The 26,947-nt window shown below is 44.2% G+C and overlaps 2 protein-coding genes across 3 annotated transcripts; both read left to right on the top strand.

The window, feature by feature from the left end:
• Positions 1-4,138: 4,138 nt before the first annotated feature.
• On the top strand, positions 4,139-5,206 carry WFDC12 (WAP four-disulfide core domain 12). Its single transcript, XM_032142970.2, has 3 exons — positions 4,139-4,261; positions 4,365-4,523; positions 4,688-5,206. Exons 1-3 carry the CDS (start codon positions 4,183-4,185, stop codon positions 4,783-4,785), a joined length of 336 nt encoding a protein of 111 aa, XP_031998861.1. The 5' UTR covers positions 4,139-4,182; the 3' UTR covers positions 4,786-5,206.
• A 6,982-nt stretch (positions 5,207-12,188) lies between these two features.
• Positions 12,189-18,837, top strand: WFDC5 (WAP four-disulfide core domain 5). Of its 2 annotated transcripts, XM_032754023.2 has the most exons (6): positions 12,189-12,334; positions 12,981-13,186; positions 13,379-13,506; positions 17,535-17,675; positions 17,769-17,909; positions 18,297-18,837. In XM_032754023.2, exons 3-6 carry the CDS (start codon positions 13,422-13,424, stop codon positions 18,299-18,301), a joined length of 372 nt encoding a protein of 123 aa, XP_032609914.1. In that variant the 5' UTR covers positions 12,189-12,334; positions 12,981-13,186; positions 13,379-13,421; the 3' UTR covers positions 18,302-18,837. The 2 variants fall into 2 exon arrangements, with proteins under 2 accessions (XP_032609914.1, XP_031998473.1); XM_032142582.2 differs by lacking the exons at positions 12,189-12,334; positions 12,981-13,186 and having other exon boundaries at positions 13,332-13,506.
• The last annotated feature ends 8,110 nt before the right edge of the window (positions 18,838-26,947 follow it).

A 26,947-nucleotide genomic window follows, 5' to 3' on the forward strand; every position in this document is an offset into this window, starting at 1 on the left:
TAATGATTTTCAGGAATACATATTCCATGTTTACGAGAAATGTATCTTCCCTTTTATTCCCTATCTGTTTTAGGCTCGGCCGTTTTTGTTCAAGGCTTTCCACTTTCTTGAAGCACATAAATAAATGATGCCCAAAAAAAAGACAACGAATGTGAAGTCTGGTTAATGTAATTCACAAAATAACAGATTGAAGAGAAAATCCATATATTTATCTCAACTGATGAAGAAAAGGCATTTGATAAAAATTCAACATCCTTTCATGAGAAAAACTCTTAGCTAACTAGAATTAAAAGGGAACTTTATTAACTTGATTCAGCAGAACAGGGGATGAATTCCACAAGGTCACATGGCATGGGCTAAGGAATGCCTTTATTAGGTGAAACCAGTGAGCCAAGGATCAGCACTCCTAAGCATGGGATACTCCCAGCAGACACTCCCATCATTACTCGCTTCAGCCTACATTGAGGCGTTCCGAGGCCATGCACGGCTATTAGTCAGTGAGGCAGGACAGCAGCATTTCTCAACATCAATATTACTGGCACTTGGAGACAGATCATTGTTTGTTGTGAAAAGCTGTCCTATGCATTGTTAGATATTTAGCAGCGACCTCAGCCTCTAGACACTGGGTGTCAGAAGCACATCTGCCCCAGTCGTGACAATCAAATATGTCTTCAGACATTGCCAAAGTCCCCTGGGGACAAAATAACCACCTTTTGAGAAGGTAGTTTACTACTGCAAAACAGGAACATTGTCCCCTGCAATTTTACCTTCTTATAATAAAAATATGAGAAGTTCCTTATGGGGCTTGCTTCCTAGACAGTCTAGGTTTCTAGGAAACCTAAATGTAAGCCTAAATGTACTTTTATATGTACATATATAAACATATTTTTGCTATATATATGTATATATGTAAACATATTTTTGCTATTGAGTTGCAGTTCTTTATATATTTTGAAAATTAACCCCTTACCTGATATGTAGTTTGCAAATATTTTTCCTATCTCATAGGTTGCCTTTATTACTAAATATTTTACATGTTATTGCTTTTAAAGTATTACATCTTTCTAACCAATATTTCTAGTGTATAGAAATGCAGTTAAGTTTTATATATTGATTTTGTGTCAGCTAATCTTGAAAAATTGTCTGTCATGATATATCTGTAGTTTCTTTTGGGTTTCTGTTAGACTATTGTGTCGTTTGCAAACAATGGCTTCTCTCTTCTTCTATTCTAATACATATTTCTTTTCTTTTTCATTATATATGTGTGTGTACATATGCATATATATATATACATACACATAAATATAAAGACCCAATTAAAAGTGAATAAGACTTAGACATTTCTCCAAAGAAGATGCTCAACATGTCTAATCATCAGGAAAATGCAAATCAAAACCATAAGATCACCTCATACCTGTTAGGATGGCCATTATTTAAAAAGAAAAGAAAAAGAAAACAAGTCCCAGTGAGAATGTGGAGAAATTGGAACCCTTGTGCACTGTCAGTGAGAATTTAAAGGAGTATAGCCACTTCGGAAAACAGTATGGAAGTTCTTCAAAAAATTAAAAATAGAACTACCACATGATCCAGCAATCCCACTTCTGGGTATTTATTCAAAAGAATTTAAATCAGGATCCCAAAGAGATATTCGCACCTGCAAGTTCATTGCTGCAATATTCACAATAGCTAAGAAATGGAAACCTAAATGTGCATTGACCCACTGACAGATAAATGGGGAAAGGAAAAAAGATTATATACATATATATATATATATATATGCATACCATGGAATATTATTCAGCCATAAAAAAGAAGAAAATTCTGTCTCATGCTACAACATAGGTGAACCTCAAGGACATTATGCTAAGCAAAATAAGCCAGTCACAAAAGGACAAATATTGCATGATTCCACTTTTATGAGGTATCTAAAGTAGTCACTTATAGAAGCAGAAGACAGAATGGTGGTTCCAAGGGTCTGGGGGAGGGAAAATGGGGAGTTGCTATTCAGTGGGTTTCAGTCATGCAAGATGAAAAGTTCTAGAGACCTACTATATGACATTGTGCCCACAATTAACAATACTGTAGCATGTACTTAAAAATATGTTAAGAGGTCATGTCTTACAGTATATATTTCTTACCACAATTTTTTTTAAAAACACAGTGTGGAGCAAAGCATGCAAAATACAAAAGAATATTTAGGCCATAATTATGCTTACATAAAGTTAAACAACATGCATCACTAAGCAAGCCATAGCAAGAGAGCAAAACTGTAAAGGAAAACATGAGGATGATTAACAGAAAGTTCAAGATACTGGTTACCTCTGAAGTAGGGATGGTAATGTCCTATTCTAAATTGATAGGTTCATAGGTGTTTATTATTCTTTTTCAAAAGGTATAGAATGTTGATTACATTCTTTCATATGTAGGATTTATTATACAATACTTTTTTAAAGAAGTATCACCAACAGTCAACCACAAATGACATTTTGGGGAGAACTGGAGAAACAAATATGAACTGGCTATGAGATGACATGCAGAAACTATTAATTATCTTAGATATGATAATGGCTTTGTGATTATATTGAAGAATATCCTTATTCTTAGAATTTGCATGCTGATGTATTTAGGAAATAGGAACATAATGTATTCAATTTCATTTCAAATATTTCAACAAATGTAGCTATAGATATTCTAAAATATCCCAAAATATTAATAATTGTTAAATCCAGTTGTAGGTACACAAGTAACAATGTTCTGTTATTTCAATTTTTCTGTATGTTTAAAAAGTTCATAATAAAAAGCTGGAGGAGAAAATAGACAATACATTCCAACATTCCAGTATTTGTTTATTAACTTCCCAGACTCCATCCCTGGTATCCGAATGATCTGAGTCCAAGGATATGACTGGTGAGATTGTAACCAAAGATTCACCATCTAATAAGGAGTTGGCTCACTTCCAGGAATGGAGGGATCCTCCCTGCCTCTACTTAACCCCAACTCAGTCCCTTCCACACTTTAGGATGTGGAACACCCCAAATCCAAATCTTTGCATTACTCAGGGGTCCTGTTAGTAAATGACAGAAATCCAATTCAGACCAGCTTAGGCAGAAAGGTGAATGTATTGGGTGGTAACCTAACCCTGAGTATGAGTGGGGCTGATCTCAGGAAAAAGGTTAGTGAAGGACTAAATTTCCTCAAAATTACTCCTTGTCCATCTCTCATCTCTTCTTATCAGCATCTTAGATTTATCTTCTCAGAATTTCTCTCTCACCAGGGCCAGGACCAAATTTCTGGAGTTTCTGGACTTATATCTGCAACTTTTCCAACAGGAAGGATTTTCCTCTCTTTAGTACCCATTCAAAGAAAGGACTCCAAAAGCCTGGTCTCAGACACACACACACACACACACACACATCCATGTCTTCTTCCAAATCCAGGAATTTGGGGGTTGCAGGGGCAGAGGAGGGAAAACAAATCCTATGAAGACGATACAGTATAATTATTATGCTCATTGTATGAATGAGGAAACGGAGGCTTAGAAAGGTGAAGCCGCTTTCAAAGTCACACATCTGGTGACAGGTCCAAGATCTGCTTTCCTCCAGGCCACATGAGATTGGCGGGGAGAAGGAGCACACGGTGCTGGAGCGCAAGGTTGAGAGTGAATGTTCAGGACAGACATTTTAAGCACCGCCATTCAGATTCTTCCTTGCGGTGAGGAGAGAACTGAGAACAAGTCCGGGGCAGCACAGGAAGGAGGGAAGATTTTGGTCCCAGGTGAATCAGGCTGGAAGAGGGACTGATAGAGAACATGGTGGCGTTGAGGGAGTCTGGCCCTGCCACTGCCTCGTGTGTGAACTTGAGTAATTTCATGCCCTTTCTGTGCTTCTTTTCCTCCTTCCATAAGACAGTTTGGCCCTGGTGGCACCTAATGGTCAATCAGGTGGCCATTTCTTCTCTTCGTGCGAAGAACGAGGGTCGCTGTTGGATTTCTTCATCTATTCCAGTGCAGAGCCTTAGGGAAAGCCCCAAGTCCCTCCTCAAAAGGGGCCATTTCCAAATAGAGCTGGGAAGTGCAGCCTCCCTTGCCATTTTGAGCCTTCAGCTCCACCCACTGGCGTGCCCAGCAGGGACACTATAAAGCCAGGCTCAGCCCAGCTCCCAGCCAAGCATCTGCCTGGCAACATGGGGTCCAGTAGCTTCTTGGTCCTCATGGTGTCCCTCGCTCTTGTGACCCTGGTGGCTGTGGAAGGAGTTAAAGAGGGTGAGCAGACATGGTGGAGCTGGGTGGGGCTGGGCTGGGGAGAGGTCCTGAGGGGCCCTCTGGGGCTGGAGTTCTCATCTCACCTTGTGGCTTCCTCCACTAGGTATAGAGAAAGCGGGGGTTTGCCCAGCTGACAACATACGCTGCTTCAAGTCCGATCCTCCCCAGTGTCACACAGACCAGGACTGTCTGGGGGAAAGGAAGTGTTGTTACCTGCACTGTGGCTTCAAGTGTGTGATTCCTGTGAAGGAACTGGAAGAAGGTAAGGAGACCTGCCTCCCAGGGCTGGGGCTGTCCCTTCCCCTGCCTCTATCTGACCCATGAAATTTCGCAGGAATTATTCCTTTTAGCTGGTGTGAGGAGGGATGGCTAAAGCTGGCAGGGCCGTCAGAGACCAACTAGTCTGAACATCTCCATTGTCCAAAGGAGGAAACAAAGATGAAGACGTGTCAAGGCCATACCCAGAGCCAGGATGGGAGGCCAAGTCTCCAGGCTCCTCCTCTACCAGGTGTCCTCAGAAATGAGGCTGGGTCCTTTCCACCTCTGGGGGTCACTCTCACTTGGCACCTGCCCCTGAGTGTCCTGAGACTTGGAATATGGAAGAAGCAATACCCACCCCCACCAAAGAAAACCTGAGCTTGAAGTCCTTTTCCCCAAAAAGAGGGAAGAGTCATGAAAAGTCCAGACCCCAGGGACTGTACTTTCCCTCTCTACCTGGTGCTCCTCCCTAATGCTCATGAATGGACCCCTCATGAATGAAATCAGTGCCCTTATAAGAGACCCCAAAGAGCTGCCTTGCCCTTCTGCAATGTGTGATCACAGCTAGAAGGTGCTGTCAGAGATGAGAAACTGGTCCTCACCAGATGCTGAATCTGCTGGTGCCTTGATCTTGAACTTCCCAGCCTCTAGAACTGTAAGAAATAAATATTTGCTGTTTATAATCCACCCAGTCTATGGTAATTTGTTATAGCAGCCCAAACCAGCTAAGACAACCTAATAGTAAAAAAAAAAATTATACTCAACATTATCAAAGTGAATAAAATATAAAATACCTACAAATAAACAAATCTAGAGATGTACAGAAATTTTCTGAAAGAAAACCCTGAAACTTTATTAAATGACATTTTAAAAGATCTGGATAAATAGACTAAACTTTTCTACAGAATAAATAAATCAATAAACGTTTTTTAAAAGATATGCTCTTCCCCAAGCAGGAAGCCTCCACAAAATGTTCACCTTGGTCAGCATAATTTATACCTGAAATATAATTAAAATTAAAACCCACTGGGTTTTGCAAACCCTAATGAAATAATTGATTCTGGCAATGATCATCCATGGCTTCTGAATATTTACAAGGCGCCATTTCATCAGCCCATGGTATATTTACAGTTTGTAACAGGGGAAACATAAGTTTACAACTTGAGGATTCAGGTGCACACCGAAAACACATTCATCTGTCTCCACAATGCTAAAAATGGGTAAAGCAGACCTCCGTTCCTCCTGAGGTGATGCAACACAAAACACACAGCATCATTCAAGAAGGGCTCCTGCCAAGACAGTTGAGCATGAACCTCACCAAGCCTCTACAGCTAGCATTCATCTATGGGAAATGTGAAGGACAAAGAAGATGAAAGACATCACAGGGAAGCAACATGAGACATTCTAAAGAACAATTTGTCTGTTTTGTTCAACAAGTCAATAGCATGAAGAAGAAGGAGGAGGGAGGAAAGGAGAATAAAAAAGAGTTGGAGAGATTGTTCTAGATTAAAAGAAACTTCAGATACATTACAGCCAATGCAATATGTGCACCAACAACCATACAGTCACTTTTGAGACAATAAGAAAAACAAGATGCAAATAGAATATTAGATGATGTTAAGAAACTGCAGTTAATTTTCTTAGGTGTGACAGGAGTATTGTGATTATGTGAGAAAGTGTCCTTAGTTTTTAGAGATGCACACTGAAGTATTTAAAAGTAAAGTATAAGATGGGTTGGATTTACCTTAAAATACTTCAGCCAAAAAAGAGGTGGGGATATGCATGAAGGAATTCTTGTAAAATGGTTCATTGTTGAATCTGGATGATGGATGTGTAGGCTCCATAAAAGTATTGGCTGTTCTTTTGTGCATTTTTTAAAACTTTTTATGATAAAAACAAGGGTTTGTTTTTGCAACTTAACAAAATGATCATTAGGTTCACATGGAACAATGAAATACTTGTAACCTGGAAAACTGAAAATGTAGACTAATGAAGGGTAATGGATACTACCAGTCACTAAAACATATTACGGAGCTACAACAATTACAACCACAATACAAGCATACCTTGTTTTATTGTGCTTTGCAGTCGTTGCATTTTTTACAAATTGAAGGTTTGTGGCAACCCTGCACCAAGCAAGTACATTGGCCGCATGTTTCCAACAGCATGTGCTCACTATGTGTCTTTGTGTCACATTTTGGTAATATTCACAATATTTCAATTTTTTTCATTATTATTACATCTGTTATGTTGGTCTGTGATCAGTGATCTTTGATGATACTATTTTAATTGTCTCAGAGTGCCATAAACTGTGCCCACATAAGACAGTGAATTTGATCGATAAATATCGCATATGTTCTGATTTCTCCCCCAACCGGCCATTCTCTGTTTCTCTCCCTTGGAACACAACAATGCTGAAATAAGGCCAATTAATCATCTTACAGTGGCCTTTAAGTGTTCAGGTGAAAGGAAGAGTCATGTCTCTCACTTTAAATAAAAAAAAAAGCTAGAAATGATTAACCTTAGTGAGGAAGGCATGTTGAAAACCAAAAACGGTCTAAAGCTAAGCCTCTTTTACCAGTTAGCCAAGTTGTGAATGCAAAGGGAAAGTTATTGAAGGCAATTAAAACAGCTACTCCAGCGAACACACAAATGGTGAGTGAAACAGACTTATTGCTAATATGGAGAAAATGTTAGTGGTTTGGATAAAAAAATCAAAACAGCCACAGCATCCCCTTAGCCAAAGCCTAATCCAGAGCAAGGCCCTAACTTTTTTCAATTCTACGAAAGCTGAGAGGTGAGGAAGCTGTGTAAGAAAAGTTTGAAGTTAGCAGAGGTCAGTTCACAAGATTTAAGGAAAGAAGACATCTCCATAACATAAAAGTGTAAAGTAAAGCAGCAAGTGCTGATGGAGAAGCTGCAGCAAATTCTTCAGAAGATCTACACAAGATAATTGATGAAGGTGGCTACGCTACACAATAGATTTTCAATGTAGATGAAACAGTCTTTTATCAGAAGAAGAGGCCATTTAGGACTTTCATAGCTAGAGAGAAGTCAATGCTTGGCTTCAAAGCTTCAAAGGACAGGCTGACTCTCTTACCAGGGACTAGTGTAGCTGGTGACTTTAAGTTAAAGCCAATGCTCATTTACTATTCCAAAAATCCTAGAGCCTTTAGGAATTACGCTAAATCTATTCTGCCTGTGCTCTATAAGTGGAACAACACAGCCTGGATGACAGCACATCCATTTACGGCATAGTTTAGTGAATATTTTAAGCCCACTGTTAAGACCTACTGCTCACAAAAAAAAGATTTCTGCTTTCCTTTTGTAATATTTCTACTTATTGACAATGCAATTGATAGCCCGAGAGCTCTGATAGAGATGTACAAGATGATTAATATTTTCATGCCTGCTAACACAACATCTATTCTGCAGATCAAGGAGTAGTTTTAATTTTCAAGTTTTATTATTTAAGAAATACATCTCATAAGGCTATAGCTGCCACAGATGGTGATTCTTCTGATGGATCTGGGCAAAGTAAACAAAACCTTCTGGAAAGGGCTCACAGTCTAACTGCTATTAAGAACATTCATGATTCATGGGAGTAGGTCAAAATATCAACATGAATAGGAGTATGGAAGAAGTTGATTTCAACTCTCATGAATGACTTTGAGGGGTTCAAGACTTCAGTTGAGAAAGTCATCGCTGCAGATGTGGTGGCAATAGCAAAAGAACTAGAATTAGAAGTGGAGCCTGAAGATGTGACTGAATTGCTACAATCTTATGATAAAACCCGAATGGATGAGGTGTTGCTTCTTATAGATGGGCAAAGAAAGTGGTTTTGAGAGATAGAATCTACTCCTAGTAAAGATGCTGTGAACATTGCTGAAATGACAAAACCAAGAATTTAAAATATTACGTAAACTTAGTCGATAACAGCAGGGTTTGAGAGAATTGATTCCAACTGTTTGTTGTCGTTGTTGTTTTCAGAGACAGGGTCTTGCTCTGTTGCCCAGACTGGAGTGCAGTGGCATGATCATAGCTTACTGTAAACTTGAACTCCTGAGCTCAAACAATCCTCTTACCTCAGCCTTCCGAGGGGGTAGGACTATATGCATGCACCACCATCCAGCTAATTTTTTAATTTTTTGTAAAGGTAGAGCCTCACTGTGTTGCCCAGGCTGGTCTCAAACTCTTGGGCTCAAGTGATACTCCTGCCTTGGCTTCCCAAAGCTCTGGGATTACAGGCATGAGCCACTGCACCATGCCATGACTCTGATTTTGAAAGAGGATGTACAGTGCATAAAATATTATCAAACAGCATTGCATGCTACAGAGAAATCTTTCACAATATACCTTTGTATCACACCTGCACATGTACCCCCTAATTCTAAAATGAAAGTTGAAAAAAAGGAAGAGTCCATGGATGTAGCGAACTTCATAGTTGTCTTATTTTTTTAAATTGCCACAGTCAACCTATCCTTCAGAAACCACTACCCTGATCATTCAGCAGCCTCAACATCAAGGTAACACCCTCCACCAGCAGAAACATGATGACTCACTGAAGGCTTACGTGATTATTAGCATATTTTAGCAATAAAGTATTTTTATATTAAGGTATATATTTATTTTAGACAAATGTTATTGTGCACTTAATAGACTACACTATAGTGCGAACATAACTTTTAAATACACTGGGAAACCAAAAAATCCACGTGGCTCACTTTAATCCCAGCATTTTGGGAGGCCAAGGTGGGAGAATCACTTGAGTCCAGGAGTTAGAGACCAGCCTGGGCAACATAGAAAGACCCCTGCCTCTACAAAAAATAAAAACTAGCCAAACATTATTGCAATATTCTCTTTATTTCAGTGGTCAGGAACTGAACCCACAATACATGCTCGCCTGTGCTGGCATAAGAATGAACAGTCAAAAGCAAAGAACGGGCAAGGCACGGTGGCTCAATGCCTGTAATCCCAGCACTTTGGGAGGCTGAGGCGGGCAGATCACAAGGTCAGGAGATCAAAAGGAGCTTGACCAACATGGTGAAACCCTGTCTCTACTAAAAATACAAAAATTAGCCGGGTGTGGTGGCACGCGCGTGTAATCCCAGCTACTCAGGAGGCTGAGGCAGGAGAATTGCTTGAACCTGACAGGTGGAGGTTGCAGTGAGCCAACATCGTGCCACTGCACTCCAGCCTGGGCGACAGAGCAAGACTTCATCTCAAAAAAAAAAAAAAAATGAAAACCCATAAACAGCCCCTGTTACATACAAGACTTAAGTTATTGATAAAGTTTTAATTCTTAATCAATGGCAAAAGTTTAAATTATTCATTAAATGATCATAGGACAGTTGCTTAATTACTTACAAAAAAGATATTTCCTATTTCATGCTCTGTACCAAGATAAACTTCAGCTAGATTAAAGAATTAGCATATCTTTCAAAAATCACAAAATAATAACAAGTAAATATAGTGAATATTTATCTGACATCAGAGTCAAAAAGCCTTTTTAGCATAAAAATAAAAGGAGAAAATATGAATGAAAAGATTGATTACCCTAAAATTTAATCCTTTGATACTAAGCAAAAACAAGGAAACAAATATTTGCAATATAGCATTAAAGTATTTATCAAGCTTATCTCATTCAGTTCTCAGAACCATCCTATAAAATATATATGATTATCTCTATCTCTACTGGTATACAAGAATAAACAGGGGTTTTACAAAATTAATGTCAGATAGAGCCTATGGCACCAAGATTCAAAACTAGGTCTGCCTAACTCCAGTACACATCTTTCACTACTTCACCATACTGCCCCTTGTGTATGACAGGTTCATAGATTCTTAATATATAAACAGCTCTTAAAACTCAAAAATAAAAGGACCCCCAATAAAAATGAGCAAAATACAAAAACAGGCAATTCACAGAAAAAGGATACATTCAGTATGCAAATATGAAGAAATGCTCACCATCATTGGTGTTAAGAGGAAGAGGAAGACAAATTAAAATGAAATATTGTTTTCCATTAGCAAAGATTTTATTTACTTATTTTTTAAATATTCTGTATGTAGTAAGAATATCCACTGAGGATCTTTGGCTGTGAGCAACAGCATCGGATCTTTGGACTGTTCTGTTTAGAGCACTGGCTTCTCTGTTCAAGACTCTAATGAAGGCATGGGCAAGTTAAGGGTGGAGAAACGTGCAGTGGGTGTAACCTGGATTGAGTGCCCTCAGCTTTGATAGGAGAAGTACCTGCTGATCGGCAACCAACCAGAATGACAGGAGTCAGGGAGCAATGGTTCCACTGAAGGAAGAGATGCTGGGCAGACAAAACAATAGACATCTATTGCAGGGCAGGTGGAGGCTCTTGTACACTCACTTACTTCCTTTCTGAAATTTAATTTGACCAGATATATCCAACGCCTGGAAACATCACAAGGCCTTTTGACCCAGCATTTCTAACTTTGACAAATTTACTTTAAGAAAACAGTCAGAGATGTGACTCCACAATGTACACAAAAAGATGGTTATCACAGCTTTATTTATGACAGTGGAAAATTGGAAACCTCCATGTTTCATAATAGGATACTGATTATGTATATTTGGCATATCTTTTTTCCCTAAAAACTTTACTGAAGTGATGTTTTGACATACAGATCTAACAAAACAGCATGCAGCCATCAGAAAACATGATGTTTAGAGAACATTTCACAGCACAGGAAAATGTCTACAAAATAATTTTAATTTAAAAAGCATTGGCCAGGCATGGTGGCTCATGCCTGTAATCCCAACACTTTGGGAGACCGAGGCGGGTGGATCACCTGAGTTCAGGAGTTTAAGACCAGCCTGACCAACATGGTGAAACCCTATCTCTACTAAAAATACAAGAAATTAGCCGAGCGTGGTGGTGGGCGCCTGTGGTCCCAGCTACTCTGTAGGCTGAGGCAGAGAATTGCTAGAACCTGGGAGATGGAGGTTGCGATGAGCAGAGATCGCCCCATTGCACTCCAGCCTGGATGACAGAGCAAGACTCTGTCTCAAAAAAAAAAAAAAAGGCATTTCATGGCTGGGCACAGTGGCTCACGCCTGTAATCCCAGCACTTTGGGAGGCCAAGGTGGGAGAATCACTTGAGTCCAAGAGTTAGAGACCAGCCTGGGCAACATAGGAAGACTCCCCATCTCTACAAAAAATAAAAACTAGCCAAATATGGGGGTGCACACCTATAGTCCCAGGTACTCAGGAGGCTGAGGCAGGAGGACTACTTTAGTCTATGAGGTCAAGGATTCAGTGAGCCATGATGGCACTGTGCACTCCAGCCTGCGTGACATAGTGACATCCTGTCAAAGACAGAGAGAGAAAGAGAAAGAGAGAGAGAAAGAAGGAGAAGGAGAGAGAGAAAGAAAGAAAGAAAGAGAAAGAAGAAGGAAAGAAAAAAGAAAGGAAAGAAAAGAGAGAAAAGAAAGAAGGAAAGAAAGAAAAAAGGAAAGAAAGAAGAAAGACAGAAAAAGAAGAAAGAAAGTAAAAGAAAGGAAAGAAAGAAAGAAAGAAGAAAGAAAAGAAGAAAGAAAGAAAGAAAGAAAGAAAGAAAGAAAGAAAGAAAGAAAGAAAGGAAAGAAAGAAAGAAAGAAGGAAGGGGTCATATATTTGTCCTCCAAAATAAAGCTTCCAAGGAGGTGCTAGCATTCCAAAAGTAACATCAGATCATAGAAGACAGAGCCTCTCCTATCTTGATAGCTTAGAAGACAGCACGAGAGATTCACATTAAACCCAAGGAAGAACTTCCTGCTGCCAGGGCTGTCCTGGATTGGAACGGGTAAGTGAGACAAGCCCGGTAATATCACCCTCCTTTCTCAGGATCAGTTGAGGCATTGACCCGCTTTTAAAACCCAGGAACTGAATGAGGATGATGGGGAGGCCACAGTGGGAAGTCCCAGCTTAGTCAGGAATTAGCTGCATGTCCTTGGGCCAGTCGCCTCTCATCTCTATCTCACAGTTTCCTCGTCTTTCAAATGGGAAGGCTGAGAGAATGTACCTCGATGGAGTTTCTGTTTAGGATGTCCCTTAGGATGTCAAGTCTCAGCTCCCTCTCTTCTACCAAATGCAGGAGCCAACATCAAAGATACGAAATCTAAGGTGGGGGTCCCTGGATGAGATGACATTTTTTTGCTCAGGATCCCTTAGGGCCAGAGAAAAGGTTTCAGTGGCCACGCATCCGCTGTGACCAGCAAACAGCCAAGCCAAAAGCCATGCTCCGCCACCCTCGACAGCCAAGCCAGCTCCAGGAAGAGGGCAGCTCTACCAGAAGCCACTGGTGATCTCACCGAAGGCGGGGTGGTCTTTCTTCCATCCACAGGACCCAAGAGGAGAGGCCAGAGCTGGCCTCACTCATTATGCCAACCTGGGCCAGCCTTCTTTGGCTGCAAGCTCTGGCCTAACCCTAATGCCTTCTCCCTTCCTAGGCATCCAGAACTCTGCAAACCCCCACTCCTTTGTTATTCAAAGCTGACCTCTACCCGCTGCCTAGACATCACCGGGGCTTCAACATCTCTGAGAGCTGGGAAAGCAAGCATCTGACTCAACAACCTTCACCCTGTATACAGATGAAAAAACTGAGGCCCAGAGAGACAAGACTTGCCCAAGATCACAGCCCAAGTCACCGATACAGGCAAGACTGGATCTGAGTCCCCCACATGCAGGATGTGCCACCACCCTATCTTCAGCTATTGTGACAGCATCCCTTGCACTGAGGCCTCCGGGCCCTCAGGGGGTGGGGCCAAGATGAAGCAGGCACGGTGTCACTCCACGGCCCTCTCTTTCCTCTCCTGACTAAGTTTCTCTGGCTTCCCTGAGGCTGCAGGTGTTAATCTGGGGGGCCTGGGCCCTGAGCCGGCAGCAGAAATATGAAGATCCAGAGCCTCCTCCTTCTGGGGGCCCTCCTGGCTGTGGGGAGTCAGCTGCCCGCTGTCTTTGGCAGGAAGAAGGGAGGTGAGTGCGGGAAATCCCTCTGCTGTGGGGACCAGATTGTCTCTACTTCTCTAGAGAGAGTAAGGTTTGGGGGAAGGCAAGTAATGCCCTGTGGGGTGTGTGTGTGGTGTGCGTGTATGTGTGGATGCCTGATTCTTAGTGCTTTCAGAAGACTGTGTTTTCATTTGTGTACATTTGTATCTGTCCACCTGCCTGTGTTGGTATCTGTAAGTGTCTTTTCTGCCAGTTTCTCAGTGCTTGTGTGTGCCTGTCTGTATGTTAGGGGGTGACGGGGCGGGGAATACATGTGCCTGTCTGTATAGACGTGTGTCTTTGTGCCTGCTTGTCTGTGCAAAGCTCTGTCTGCACACGTATGCTTAGGAATGGCTGCATGCATGTGTCTGAGCTTGATGCCTGTCCATGTGTGTTCATGTGTGTCTCTGTGCCTCCAGGTGTGGGGAGGGACCCTGTCTGCGCCTGCTGGACTGTGGCGTGACTGGGTCAGTGGGTCCACCATCCCATCTGTGGAAAGGACTTGGGAATTGAGGAGAGGGTGTGGCTTCTGGGATCTGGGCTTTGTGGGGAGGAAGCTCTGTCTAACTCTCATCGCCCCCAACCTCCTGTCCCCATTCCCACCCCTGACAAGGCTGGGGCTGGCCTGCTGACAGGTGAGGGAGGGCTGCTGAGTGGCTAGACAGGTGACTCCTGATCTGGGTGAGGCCTCCACCTCCGTCCTCTTCTGGGGCTGGAACATTCTAACCTACATTCACCCGTGCAACCCTGGCCCTGCCTTAAAGAAAGGGGACAGTAATGGGGACAGGCTGAGGAAGGAAGTACACTGGTGAGCTCCAAGGCTGGACCCCGTGTTGACTGTGATTCAGGCACCATCACCACGTAACTCCTCCATGCGATGCTATGAGGACGGGACTATTTTTATCCCCATTTTGCAGATGAGGAAAATTGAGGCGTAGTGGGGAGCCACTTAACAAGGTCAAAGACCGACTCTTGAGTTAGTGCCAAACGTGGCATTTGAATGCAGGGATTTGAAATCAGAAACATTCACCTTACCAACTATTACAGCAAAAACCCAGGACTGTACAGGAGAATGCACCCCCAACGTAGCAAGGAGCTGAGAGACCAAAGAATGACTTAGACAAGTCCAGATTGGCAAGTGCATGAGTTTATTAGGACTTCCAGGCAGGGCACTCCTGGAAGGCAACAGGACAGGTCTGGAGACTTACTCCTTGTAAAATCGGGTCCCCTGCCTCTCTCTCCAGAGTAAATAGTGTCTGGAGGAATAAGGGCCTGGCACACAGTAAGCACAGCATAAGTGGGTGATTTGGCAGAGTCACTGTGTTCCCAGGGAGCACACCCCAATATTCAGCCCAGCTGCTCAGAGGCAAAGAGCTGGCACAGCAGAAACCAAGCCTGCGCAGGGCCACTCTGCATGGGCAGGTGTGACATGCTTGTCTCTCTCACAGCTCACCACACCTTGTCCCCCACTGGCTTCTCTCCCGTGAGACATTGCCGAGCTGTTGGTAGAATTTCAGACAATGGAGGAAGGTGACGAAGCCAAGGGAAGGGAAGCCTCAGTTTGTTGCCTGTGGAAGCCCAGCCACCTCTGTTTATAAGAGCTCCCCATTCTGCCCCTTCTCACTCAAACGTCTGGGTGTCTCTGATACAAAGAGCCTGGCATAGTCCCTGATAAACAGCAAGTGCCTAATTAAATGCTGTCAGTGGTTATGTGGTAATGGGAAGATACATGTGTCTGTGTAGCTCTGTGCATATGATTCTGTATATATGACTGTGTATGCGTATATATGTCTCTCTGTTCACACACATATGCTATATATTTATATATTTATATACATAACTGTGTGTGTCTGAGTGTCTATCTGTGTGTATGTATCTATGTGGGTAGGCATGTGTATATGACAGTGATTATGTTCCAGCTCATATGTACATACATGACGGCCTGTTTATATATGTGTTTATAAATATATTGCATATATATAACTATCTGATGTATGTCCATATGTATATATGTGTGTATTAAGTTGAACCATGTAAAATTGCTACTTTTGTAGATAAAACAGTTGACTCTCTGCAATTTCTTATTGTTAAGCCTGTAGCTAATTGTGTGTCTAGATCTAAGTGTGCTTGTGTATTTGACTATGTGTGTGTATCGTCTGTGTGTACAAGTGTATATATTTAACCATGTTTGGATACGATTCTTTTGCTCTCTAAGTCTACACACCCATGGCGCATGCATCCAGATGACCATCTGTGTGTGTGTCTGTCTCGATGTACACGTCTGTGAGTGGAGAACCTGGTTTGGAGGGATGTTAGGAAAGGCAGGCAAACAGAGTGAGTGTGACCACCCAGAGCCTCTCACGCCGGCTCTGCACACGCCAGGCTTTTATCCCCACCTCCACATTGCAGCTATCGCAGTTCTTCCACTGGAAATGCCAGCTGCCATGCCTCATCCCTATCTATCCATTCCCCAAGGCCAGCTCCAGGCCCCTCACCACAGAAGCTCTTCCTGCCTGACCCACCCGGCTCCACCAGCTTTGAGTGCAGGCAGCTCCATTTGGCCCACCCTTTGAGACCTGCGCACCTTTGACTTGGACTTGTGAATTCAGGGCTAAACCTTGGACCTCAGACAGTTTCCCAGAAGGAGCCCTGCCATCACCCCCACCACCCCAAACCCACACTTTTCCCCCCTCCCCACACCAAGCCTCTCTTTGTCCAGCAGGGGGCAGCAATTCAATTTAAACCAACCCGATCTGACAGCTGAAGTTGACTTAGAGCACGTGATGTGAGCAAGGTGCCTACTTATGTGTGCAGCCAGCACCCAGGCAGGGGGCTGAGGGGGAGGGGCGGACATAGAGGTAAAGTCACAGCACCAGATCCAGCTGCCCCTCGGAGCTCTTGAACATTTTCTCTGATGCTGGATTGAATTGAAGGCCTGGGACCTGCTCCATCCCTACAGCTCAGGGTGGAGACTCACAGAGGTCAGAGGGAGCCGGGTCCTGGGAGTCCTAAGCCCAGCCCATGTGGGTCTGGACAAGTCACTGCCCCTTTCAGGCCTTGATTTCCTCCTCTACATGGAGGAGGATACTGATTTCCAGCTTTGTGCATGAAATCTGAACATGGCCCAAAATCCCAGCAAGAAGAATGGTTAGGTAAGCTCTGGGATGGAACACTCTATACCATTCAGAGGAGTGCCTCAGAGACAGAGTTAATGCCCGATCCTTGAAACCATGCCATTTGCAACCGTGATGAACGCAACAGTGCAGACGTGGCCCGCTGTGGCTGTGACAGTGCACCAGGCTGGCCACTGCTGATGCACATGCAATGCTGGGCCTCACTTCAAAACCCTTCAAGTCACTGAGCACCCACTGTTGTGCGCCGAGTGCTGTGATATGGACCAATGGTGAGCATAGCTAGCAGGGTGTCTATTCTCATAACCTCCAGCCAAGTGAGAGACATAGACAAACAGATGCAGCGTCACAAACTCTGGAGGAAAGAAATGAGTGTGTGCTGGGGGTAGGGGGGGTGCTGATCTAGTTAATGTGGGGTCAGAGAAGTAGGGTTTTCTGAGGATGTGATGTTTCTGCTGAGTCCTAATGAGCTGACCAGGCGAATGGAGTATAGAAGAAGTACACTAGGCAAAGGATGCAGCCAGAGCGAGAGCCCTGCTTGGAGCAGATCAGGAGGCACTGAGTGGAAGGGCAGTAGAAGATGGGGCTAGAGAGATGGGCAGGGCCCAGACCAGGCATGGCCTTATTGGCCACAGTGGAGATGTTGGGCTTCATTTTCCCCTATCATTTGTGCCACCTGAGTCTCAAACTAGCCCAGCTTCCCATTTCACAGCCAGAAAACCGAGGCTTGGAGTCATTATAAACAAACAAACAAAAAAAAACAACTAGCCAAATGACAGGCAAGAAGCAAGGGATGGAGAATTCAGATCTTGTCATTCCCAGGTCAGCACTTATTACATAACCGTGAGCTTCCTCCAGCGGCAATATTGGGAGATTCTCTTACAGAGAAATCGGGGGGCTGCCCGCCAGATGATGGGCCCTGCCTCCTATCGGTACCTGACCAGTGCGTGGAAGACAGCCAGTGTCCCTTGACCAGGAAGTGCTGCCACAGAGCTTGCTTCCGCCAGTGCGTCCCCAGGGTCTCTGGTAAATGCTCCCCTCCACCTTGCTGACCACCCAAGCCCCAAGCTCCAGGGCCGGTGGGCAAGGACAGAGCTCACCCAGTTCCCTGTGTTGCAGTGAAGCTGGGCAGCTGCCCCAAAGACCAACTGCGCTGCCTCAGCCCCATGAACCACCTTTGTCACAAGGACTCAGACTGCTCAGGCAAAAAGCGATGTTGCCACAGCGCCTGCGGCCGGGATTGCCGAGATCCTGCCAGAGGTATGGCTCCTGGGTGCCCAGGGCAGGTGCCTTCCCTCTCTGAGCCCCAGCTCTAATACTTTCTTCATTGCTACAAGCTTAACAGGATGCCTCCCCAGAAGTCAGGGCCTCCCATGGCCAGGATTAGGGAATTGGATTGGGGTTGGGGGAGTCCTGCTAGGATGACAGAGGACCCGGGTGCCCTTGGTTCTCTTCTTGAGCTTGCTGTGGCAACTGGATGACAGCCCTAAACTGCTCTGGGCTTCAGTTTGCCCTTTTGAAGGGGTCGGAGGAGTCCTGCCTTGGTGGCAACCAGAGCTGAGCTGGTGGGGCATGGATGGGAGACGAAGGCCAGAAACCAGAGCCCTATTACGGGAAGGAATTAACCCTTTCTTTCTCCTTCCTCAGGCTAATTCTGATTTAGGATCTGTGGCTCTGCAACCTAAGCTGGGGACCAGCGGAAAGAGTTCACGATGGGAGGCCTGGGGCCCTGCCCGCTGGACAGCACTATCTCTACCAGCGGTGGTTCCAGCCTTCTGATAAACACTGGCCTCTTCCCTGCAACCCATCCACCCCTGGTTTCTCCTCCTGGGCGTCAAAGTCCATAGCCTGAGCTCAGAGGAAGGCCTCTGTATCAACCCAGTGCCCTGTACCACTGCCATACGAGCTTCCCACCCTTCCTAACACTTTCACACCAATCCGTACATGCTGCTTCCTCCACCAAAAATGCCCAATTCCGGCAGGCCCTGATCTCTCCCTCAGGCAGCCCAACCATCCAGAATGAATATTCTAGCAGAGTTTTCCAAACATCATTCGCCTCTTTCATGATTTTCACCATACCTACAAAACAGCACCATGGTAGGTTGCACGGTGCCTATACCACCATTTACTTAATGTTTTCTTTAAATGACTCACTTTTGTATATAAATAAATTTATTTCAAAGGAAAATTGATATCACTACTATAAATGAGATAAATGAGATCAATTGCCACAAATGGAACTATGAAAACAAATGCAATGGAAACAGCTCAGTTCCATTAAAGTAAATCATATCAGATTAAATGATATTAAATAGTGTTATTAAACTCTAGCTAGCTATAGCCACCTGCCAAGACTGAGCCTGAAGCCTGTACTAACTCTATGTTTTTGGTTTTTTGTTTTTTGAGACAGAGTCTTGTCCTGTTGCCCAGGCTGGAGCGCAGTGGCACGATCTTGGTTCACTGCAACCTCCGTCTCCCGGGTTCAAGAGATTCTTCTGCCTCAGCCTCCCTAGTAGTTGAGATTACAGGTGCCCACCACCATGCCTGGCTAATTTTTGTATTTTTAGTAGAGACAGGTTTTCACCATGTTGGCCAGGCTGGTCTCAAGCTCCTGGCCTCAAGTGATCCACCTGCCTCAGCCTCCCAAAGTGCTGGGATTACTTACGTGAGCCACCGCGCATGGCCAGTCTATGTTTTAATCAATGAAGATTTAAAGGGTTAAAGATGCAAACATCAGCCAGGCACGGTGGCTCACGCCTGTAATCCCAGCACTTTGGGAGGCCGAGGCAGGTGGATCAGGAGATCGAGGCCATCCTTGCTAACGTGGTGAAACCCTGTCTCTACTAAAAATACAAAAAATTAACCGGGCGTGACGGCGGGCGCCTGTAGTCCCAGCTACTCGGGAGGCTGAGGCAGGAGAATGGCGTGAACCCAGGAGGCGGAGCTTGCAGTGAGCCGAGATCCCACCACTGCACCCCAGCCTGGGTGACACAGCGAGACTCCGTCTCAAAAAAAAAAAAAAAAAAATGATGCAAATGTCTAAGCTGAGACTTTCTCCCTGGGGTAATCAGAAGGCTTGAGAAGGGTATGACTTTCTCCCTCCAAGAGTCCATGTTGCCTGACACTGCATCCAGGTACATACTAAGGTCACCGCAAATTGCCCAAAATTTGGGGAAATGTTGTTCAAGTCGTCGGGATGTCATTATTGTGGTGGGTCTCTCTCCACCTCACTCACTTCAGTTTCTCCTGGGTCCAGTATGCAGTCAGGGTTTAATGAGTGTTTATTGCTGGGAGAAGGGGTCAATGAGGGAATGACAGTCATCCCAAGGGACAGCTGGATTCCTGACTCTCCCACTTTCCTCCCAGGAAGGAGGTGGCAAATTCCCTGCTCTATCTGCTGGGTCTCTTGTGTCCAGCACAAGACTGAGGGACTGGGTGGTCCACTGTGGAGGTAAACTTCGGAATCCTTGGTCTTCTTTGCCTGTTCTCTTGACCTTGCAGTATGATGACAGGTGCTTCCTTCTGCACTCTGGGCTTCTGTTTGCCCCACTGGAAGATGGAAGGGATTCTACTTCCTCACCCTCCTTGTCCTTCCCATGGGATTCAAATGCTTGAACGGTTGACTCAAAAGTACCAAATGCTAACTACATGGATATAGACTGAGGTCTTGGAGAGGGGAAGGAGAACTATCTGGGAGTCACTGACTCCGAGCAACCTTGGATATTTCTGTTTCTCTTTCTGGGCCTTAGTTTCCCCATCTACATATAGCTTCAGACAGTTAACACAGATAATATTGTAGATTGGATTATTTGCCTACAATTGTTCCTTTCCCCTCCCCACCCCATGCTTACAGTGGCTTCCCTCAGGGAGAGTGTAGATCCTGCCCCAGTGACCTGGGCTTGGCGAGGAGACCTGTTTTAGCTAATGGGATGTGGGTGGCAGTGACAGTGTAGCCTGTTTAAAGACAAAACACCACCATTCTTTTTTTTTTTTTTGAGATGGAGTTTTGCTCTTGTTGCCCAGGCTAGAGTGCAGTGGCACCATCTTGGCTCACTGCAACCTCCACCTCCCGAGTTCAAGTGATCCTCCTGCCTCAGCCTCCCAAGTAGCTGGCATTACAGGCACCTGCTACCACACCCGGCTAATTTTTATATTTTTAGTAGAGATGGGGTTTCACCATGTTGGCCAGGCTGGTCTTGAACTCCTGACCTCAGGCAATCTGCCCACCTCAGCCTCCCAAAGTGCTGGGATTACAGGTGTGAGCCACCGCACCTGACCTCCACCCTTCTTAGAGCTTCTGCCCTCTGCCATGAGAAGAGCTTGCCCGGAGCCACTTGTCTTGCTGGAGAGACACCTGGGGAAAGCCTGAAGCTGAGCTAGACCAGCCAAGCCTCAAACTTGCCAAAGAGAAATAAATATTTGTGGTAAGAAGATACAGAGATTCAGGGGTTGTTTGTCACAGATTTATCCCAGTAAGAGCTTGACTAATTCAGATTCTGGTTATTAGTCTGTAATGAATGTCTACTGTAGATCTCCCACTTTTAAACATCATTTCATTCATCCAACCCATGACCCTGAGAAAGGCTATTCCCATTTGACAGTGAAGAAATAGTGGCTATGAGATAAGCGACTTGCCCAAGACCCCAGCTGAGAAATGATATAGCCAGGATTAAACCATACCTTACTCCTCCCTTGAGAGTAATAAAGGCAGCAACAGCTAACAATTACAGATCATGTGCCATGCACCAGGCATCATTTTAATCACTTTACATGTATAATCTTGTATAATCTCATTAAATCCTTGTATCCTTATCGGGTAGGCTTCATTACTTTTCCCCATTTCACACATGAGGAAACTGAAGCATGAAGAGGTTAATTTGGTCAAAGTTGTCCAACTTGTAAGTACTAGAGCGGGGATTCAACCCCAAGCAGTCTAACCATAAACTTTACATCCCTATTGACTACACTAATTAATTACAATCGGTCTTTGAAGATTCCTCCCACTTAAGATTCCTCCCATCTGAAGATTCAGTGTCCACATCTGAAAAATGAAGATCACAAAGACCCAAGAAGGTTAAGTGACCAGACTTAATTCTAGACAACTGGAACCCAAGCCTGTTGATACACAGCTTGTTGCCCTAGGTTTCTTTCCTCAAAGGCATCAGGAGGAAAATTAGGGGGCCGCAGCAGGAAGCTCCCAGTTAAGCCAGTTAAGACTTGGCTGCCAAGAGCCCTATGACTATCCTGGTGCTCTGAGTTCTGAGCTAGGTCCTTGGAATGGCAGGAGGTGACAGGTCACAGACCATGGCTTCTCTGGCTATAGGTAGCAGCATCTACACAGCCCATTCTAGATTCCCTGCTCAGCTTCCTGGCTAACTCACTCCCTGTTCCAGCAGTTCTGTGTGTTGGTCTATGCCGTGCCAGCTCCGAGTTCAGCTCCAACCCAGTCAGCTCTATCTCTACTGCCTGTCTCCGCTGCCTTTCTGGAAAGTCTCCTAGGAGGCTGATTCCTTTTGCAGACTCTAACCTTGCTTTCCTCCCTCACTCATTCAATAAATGTTTGCTGAGCACTTAATACAGGCTCTAGGCTGTGCTTCGCAGAACTCATGCACTAGTGGATGAGACAAAGCCCTAGCTAGAGAGTTGCATGACATATACCAGACCGGAGAGGCCTGGGAGGCTATGGGAGGCCAGGAGAGATCTAACTCAGCCTAGAAACCAGGCAAGTCTTCCTGAAGATGATATCCAGGTCAAGACTTTGAGTTTTAGCAGGAGCTAGCCAAGTAGAACACTTCTAATTATCCATTCTCCCCTTCTTCCTTACCAATAGCAGTGCCCCTGGTTAGAAATATTTGCCCTACCCCACCCCCAGGCTCTTGGAGTGCCGGTGACATTCCATATTTTGACCTGGATGGTAGTTACAATGGATACATACATTTATTTAAAAAAAATCATTCAGCTGTAACTTAACATTGTGCACTTTACCATGGGAACAGTATATTTCAATTTTAAAGGTAAATTAAAATTTTAGAAATATGTTTCCTCTCCAGGCTCCTTTGCACCAAACAATGATCATGTGACCCAAGACTGGCCAATCAGAAGTAAGGAAAATCTACTGGGGGGCTACATGGCAAGCTATAGTTTTCCTAACTAAGGGATGGACTTGGCCTTTTGTCTGTCATCCATTTACCCTGTGTCCTTCCTGGAACATGGCTGCTGCCACTAGAACAGCTATCTGGTGTCCTTGAGGATTGTCTTAGTTGGGTTCCCCCAGAATAAATCTTGAGATGAAGAATCATATGACAGTGATGCTTTGGAAATGTTTCCAGGAAAAATGGTTACAGGAGTACAGAAGTTCACCAGGAAGAGAAGAAGCCAGTGATGATGTGAAATCCAGTGAAGTCCCACAGGGCAGTTCTAGAAACAAGCATAGATGGAGCACATACATTCTCAGGTACTTCAGGTTCTCCCTGTGTGGAAGCATAGCAGGCTCTGGCAGCCTCAGGAAAGCCCCAGATACCAGCTGTCAGGAGGAAAAACATACCAGGAGCCTGTGTGCACAAAAGCGGTAAAGGATCCCAGAGGAGCTGTGGGCACGAATGAGTCACATAAGAAGGTGGAGGAGGAAGTGACAAGGAGCCTGGGTCTTCAGGGCTATTCATGAGCAGCTGTACCTACCCTGGCCTGCCAAAAAAAAAAAAAAAGCAAACTCTTGTCTAGTGAAGTCACTGTAATTCTGTTTCTGTTCCTGCAGCTAAATTAAATTCTAACTGATATGCAGGGTAAAGAAAGGGCAGGAGGAGTTGTTCATGGAGAGGGAACGGCATGTGCTGTTCCTCGTCTCAATCCTGAAAGGTAGGTGTTGTTCTCATTTTACAGATGAGGAAGATAAGGATCCAAGAGAAGTGCTTGGCCCAAGGTCACACAGCAGTTTAGTGGCAAAGGCAGGATTCAAACCCAGTGTATTCATTATCTATTGATGTGTAACAAGGTTTCACAAATGCAGCAGCTTAAAGCAATACACATGTATTATCTCACAGTTTCTATGGGTCAAGAACCCGGGCACAGCTTAACTGGGTCTTTTCCTTCAGTTTCTCTGCTTCACGAGACTGCACTCGAGGGGTTGGCCATGGTGGGAGCCTCATCTGAGCCTCAATTAGAGAAGGATCTACTTTCAAATTCACAGGGTTGTTGGCAGAATGTCAGTTCCTTGAGGACTAATGGACTGAATACCACAGCTCCCGGCTGGTTGTTGGCTGGAAGTCACCCTCATTTTCTTACCTTTCCCACCTGGCAACTTGCTTCATCAAAGCCAGCTGGAAGGCACAGCCTTAAGTAACCTAATCAGATAAGTGACATCCCATCACTTTTGCTATATTCTGTTCATTAGAAGCAACTCAGTAAAGCCTGTCCACACACAAGGGGAGGGGATTGCACAAGGGCATGAACACCAGGAGGCCGACATCACTGGGAGACATCTTAGAAGATGCCCGTCACATCCAGGTCTACTTAATTCCAAAGTTTTCTGTATTTTCTGCAAAATCAAGCTTACTCTGAAGGTAAAACCCCATGGATTCCAATGACTCAACCTGGTCAGGGATTGAGGGAGAATTTGGGAGACAGACCATCCATGGTACCTGAAGGACAGGGATGCCCTGTCCTTCCCACTCTTGTGGTTCACAAATTCCACCAAAACTTCATTTACCTCTCACTATGTAATCTGGGGATGAAACCAGATCCTGGTTTCATTCTCTTCTGCCCTTGGGAAATAGGTCTGTCTTTTCTCTCAGTTTTGGAAACAGTCTCTGCAGCTCCAGGGAAAACTCCTGAGTCCTGAGGGGTAGTGAAGGCTGCAGACAAACTTTTAGGCCAGGAAACAGAAGACCTGCTTCTTGGGAAATCTGCCTCAGTTTCCCTGTTGGTCAAATAAGGGAATTGGGCAAGATGCTCACTAAGAAGCTTCCTGCTCTAACTTCTTCTTTCGAGGGAAAAACTAAAGTGGCACAGCCTAGGGCTGTGCTGTCTAATATGGCAGCCATGAGCCACGTGTGGCTACTGAGCACATAAAATGTGACTAGTCAAAACTGAGATTTGCTATAGATAAATCTCAAAAAAATCTCTCTCAAAAAATAAAAAATAAAATAAATTAGTACACTAGATTTATATATGGGAGGCAGAATTCAGATGATCCCTCCTCAATGATCCTCATCCCTGTATAATCTCCTCCTCTTTAAGTGTAGGTGGAACCCGTGAATGTATATTATATGGCAGAAGGGAGATTGCCCTGGGTGGGCCTGGACTAATCAGGTGAGAGTTTTAAAGTCAGAGATTTTTCTCTGGCTGGTTACAGGAGGGGAATTCAGCACTCTGATGTGCCTGAAAGAAAGCAAGCATTCATGCTATGAACTGCCTATGGGGCAGGAACTGTAGGCAGCTTCTAGAATCTGAGATTGACCCCTAGGGGACAGCTAACAGGAAAAGAGAGACCTCAGTCCTATAACCACAAGGAAATGAATTCTGCCAACAATCTGTGAGCTTGGAAGAAAACTCTGAAGCTCACATGAGAACCTCAACCCTGGCCAACACCTTGGCTTCAACCTGGTGAGACCCTGAGGGTCCAGCCAGGCCATGCCCAGTCTTCTGACCTACAGAAACCATGAGATCATAAATTTGTATTGTTTTAAGCTACTAAATTGTGGTAATTTGTTATGTAGCAATAAGAAAAATTAGTACACTGGATTTTAGAGATTTAGTACAAAAAAAGGAAAATGTAAAATATCTCAATAATTTCTTTACTGATTCCAATGTTGAAATTATAATATTTTAGATTTAATAAAAGACATCAGTAAACATACAGTTGATCCTGCAACAACACAGGTTTGAACTGCTAGTGTCCACATATATGCAGATTTTTTTCCAATAAATACATTGGAAAATTTTTGGAGATTTGTGACAATTTGAAAAAACTTACAGATGAACCATGTAGACTAGAAATATCAAAAGCCTTAAGAATAAGTTAGATATGTCACGAATGCCTAAGATATATGTAGATACTATTTATGTGTTAATCGACTGTTTATATTATTGGTAAGGTTTCTGGCGAACAGTAGGTTATTACTAGTTAAGTTTCAGGGGAGTCAAAAGTTATATTCTAATTTTCTAGGCATGGGGGAGTGCTTTCCCTAACCCCCACTGTTCAAGGGGTAACTGTAATTTCGCCTGTTTTTTACTTCTTTAAAATGTTGCAATCAGAAATATAAAAGGATATATGTGGGCCGGACACGGTGGCTCATGCCTGTAATCTCAGCATTTTGGGAGGCCAAGGCAGGTGGATCATTTGAGGCCAGGAGTTCAAGACCAGCCTGGCCGACATGGTGAAACCCCTTCTCTACTAAAAATACAAAAATTAGCTGGGCGTGGTGGTGCATGCCTGTAATCCCAGCTACTCGGGAGGCTGAGGCAGGAGAATCGCTTGAACCCAGGAGGCGGAGGTTGCAGTGAGCCAAGATTGTGCCACTGTACTCCAGCCTGGCAACAGAGTGAATGAGGCTCTATCTCAAAAAATAAAAAATAAAGTAAAATAAAATAATATATGTGGCTCACATTATAGATGTTGGACTGTGCTGGCCTAGAGGACTCAGAAGTCAGCCATGGGACCTCCGGCAGGTCACCACATCTCTTAAAGCAGTTCTTATCTGTGAGATAGGAATAATAGTAGCACTTACCCCACAGATAAATTTGCAGTTTGAGTGAGATTGAGGTCTATGCTTGACCCAAGGTAAGTACTCAGTAAGTGTTGGTAATTATCATTATTATTAATAACAATATTTGCAAAGGCTCATATCCAGGCCCTAGTCTCCAGGAGCCTCTCCCCAACCAGGCACACAGCAGCCACACAACAGGTACATGTGTGGGGATTTCACAACCTCTACAAAGCTCTTTGGCACATGTTCTTTGCCCTCACAACCCACTTGGCAGGTGGGAATCAGGAACCCGTTGGCAGGTAAGGACACTGCGCCTCAGGGGTAAAATAATCGTTTCAAGCTTCACAACTCACCTAGGAAGAACCTGGGGCTCCAAGGGAGATGAGGCCACCTTCTACAGCTCCCTAACTCAGATGCCCACGGTCTGAGAAAATGACTGGAGCTCACCCCTAAAATGGGGGACATAAGATCCTGGCCCTGTCAAGTGTGTGCCATGAATAACTGAGATCAATCACTTGCAGCAGCTGAAGTACCCTGGCACATACTAAACACTCAATTAAGCAAATCATTTCTACTGTTGTTCCTTTGCCAGAG

The sequence above is a fragment of the Hylobates moloch genome, unplaced genomic scaffold, assembly GCF_009828535.3.
Source record: "Hylobates moloch isolate HMO894 unplaced genomic scaffold, HMol_V3 SCAFFOLD_21, whole genome shotgun sequence".
NCBI classification, from domain to species: domain Eukaryota; kingdom Metazoa; phylum Chordata; class Mammalia; order Primates; family Hylobatidae; genus Hylobates; species Hylobates moloch.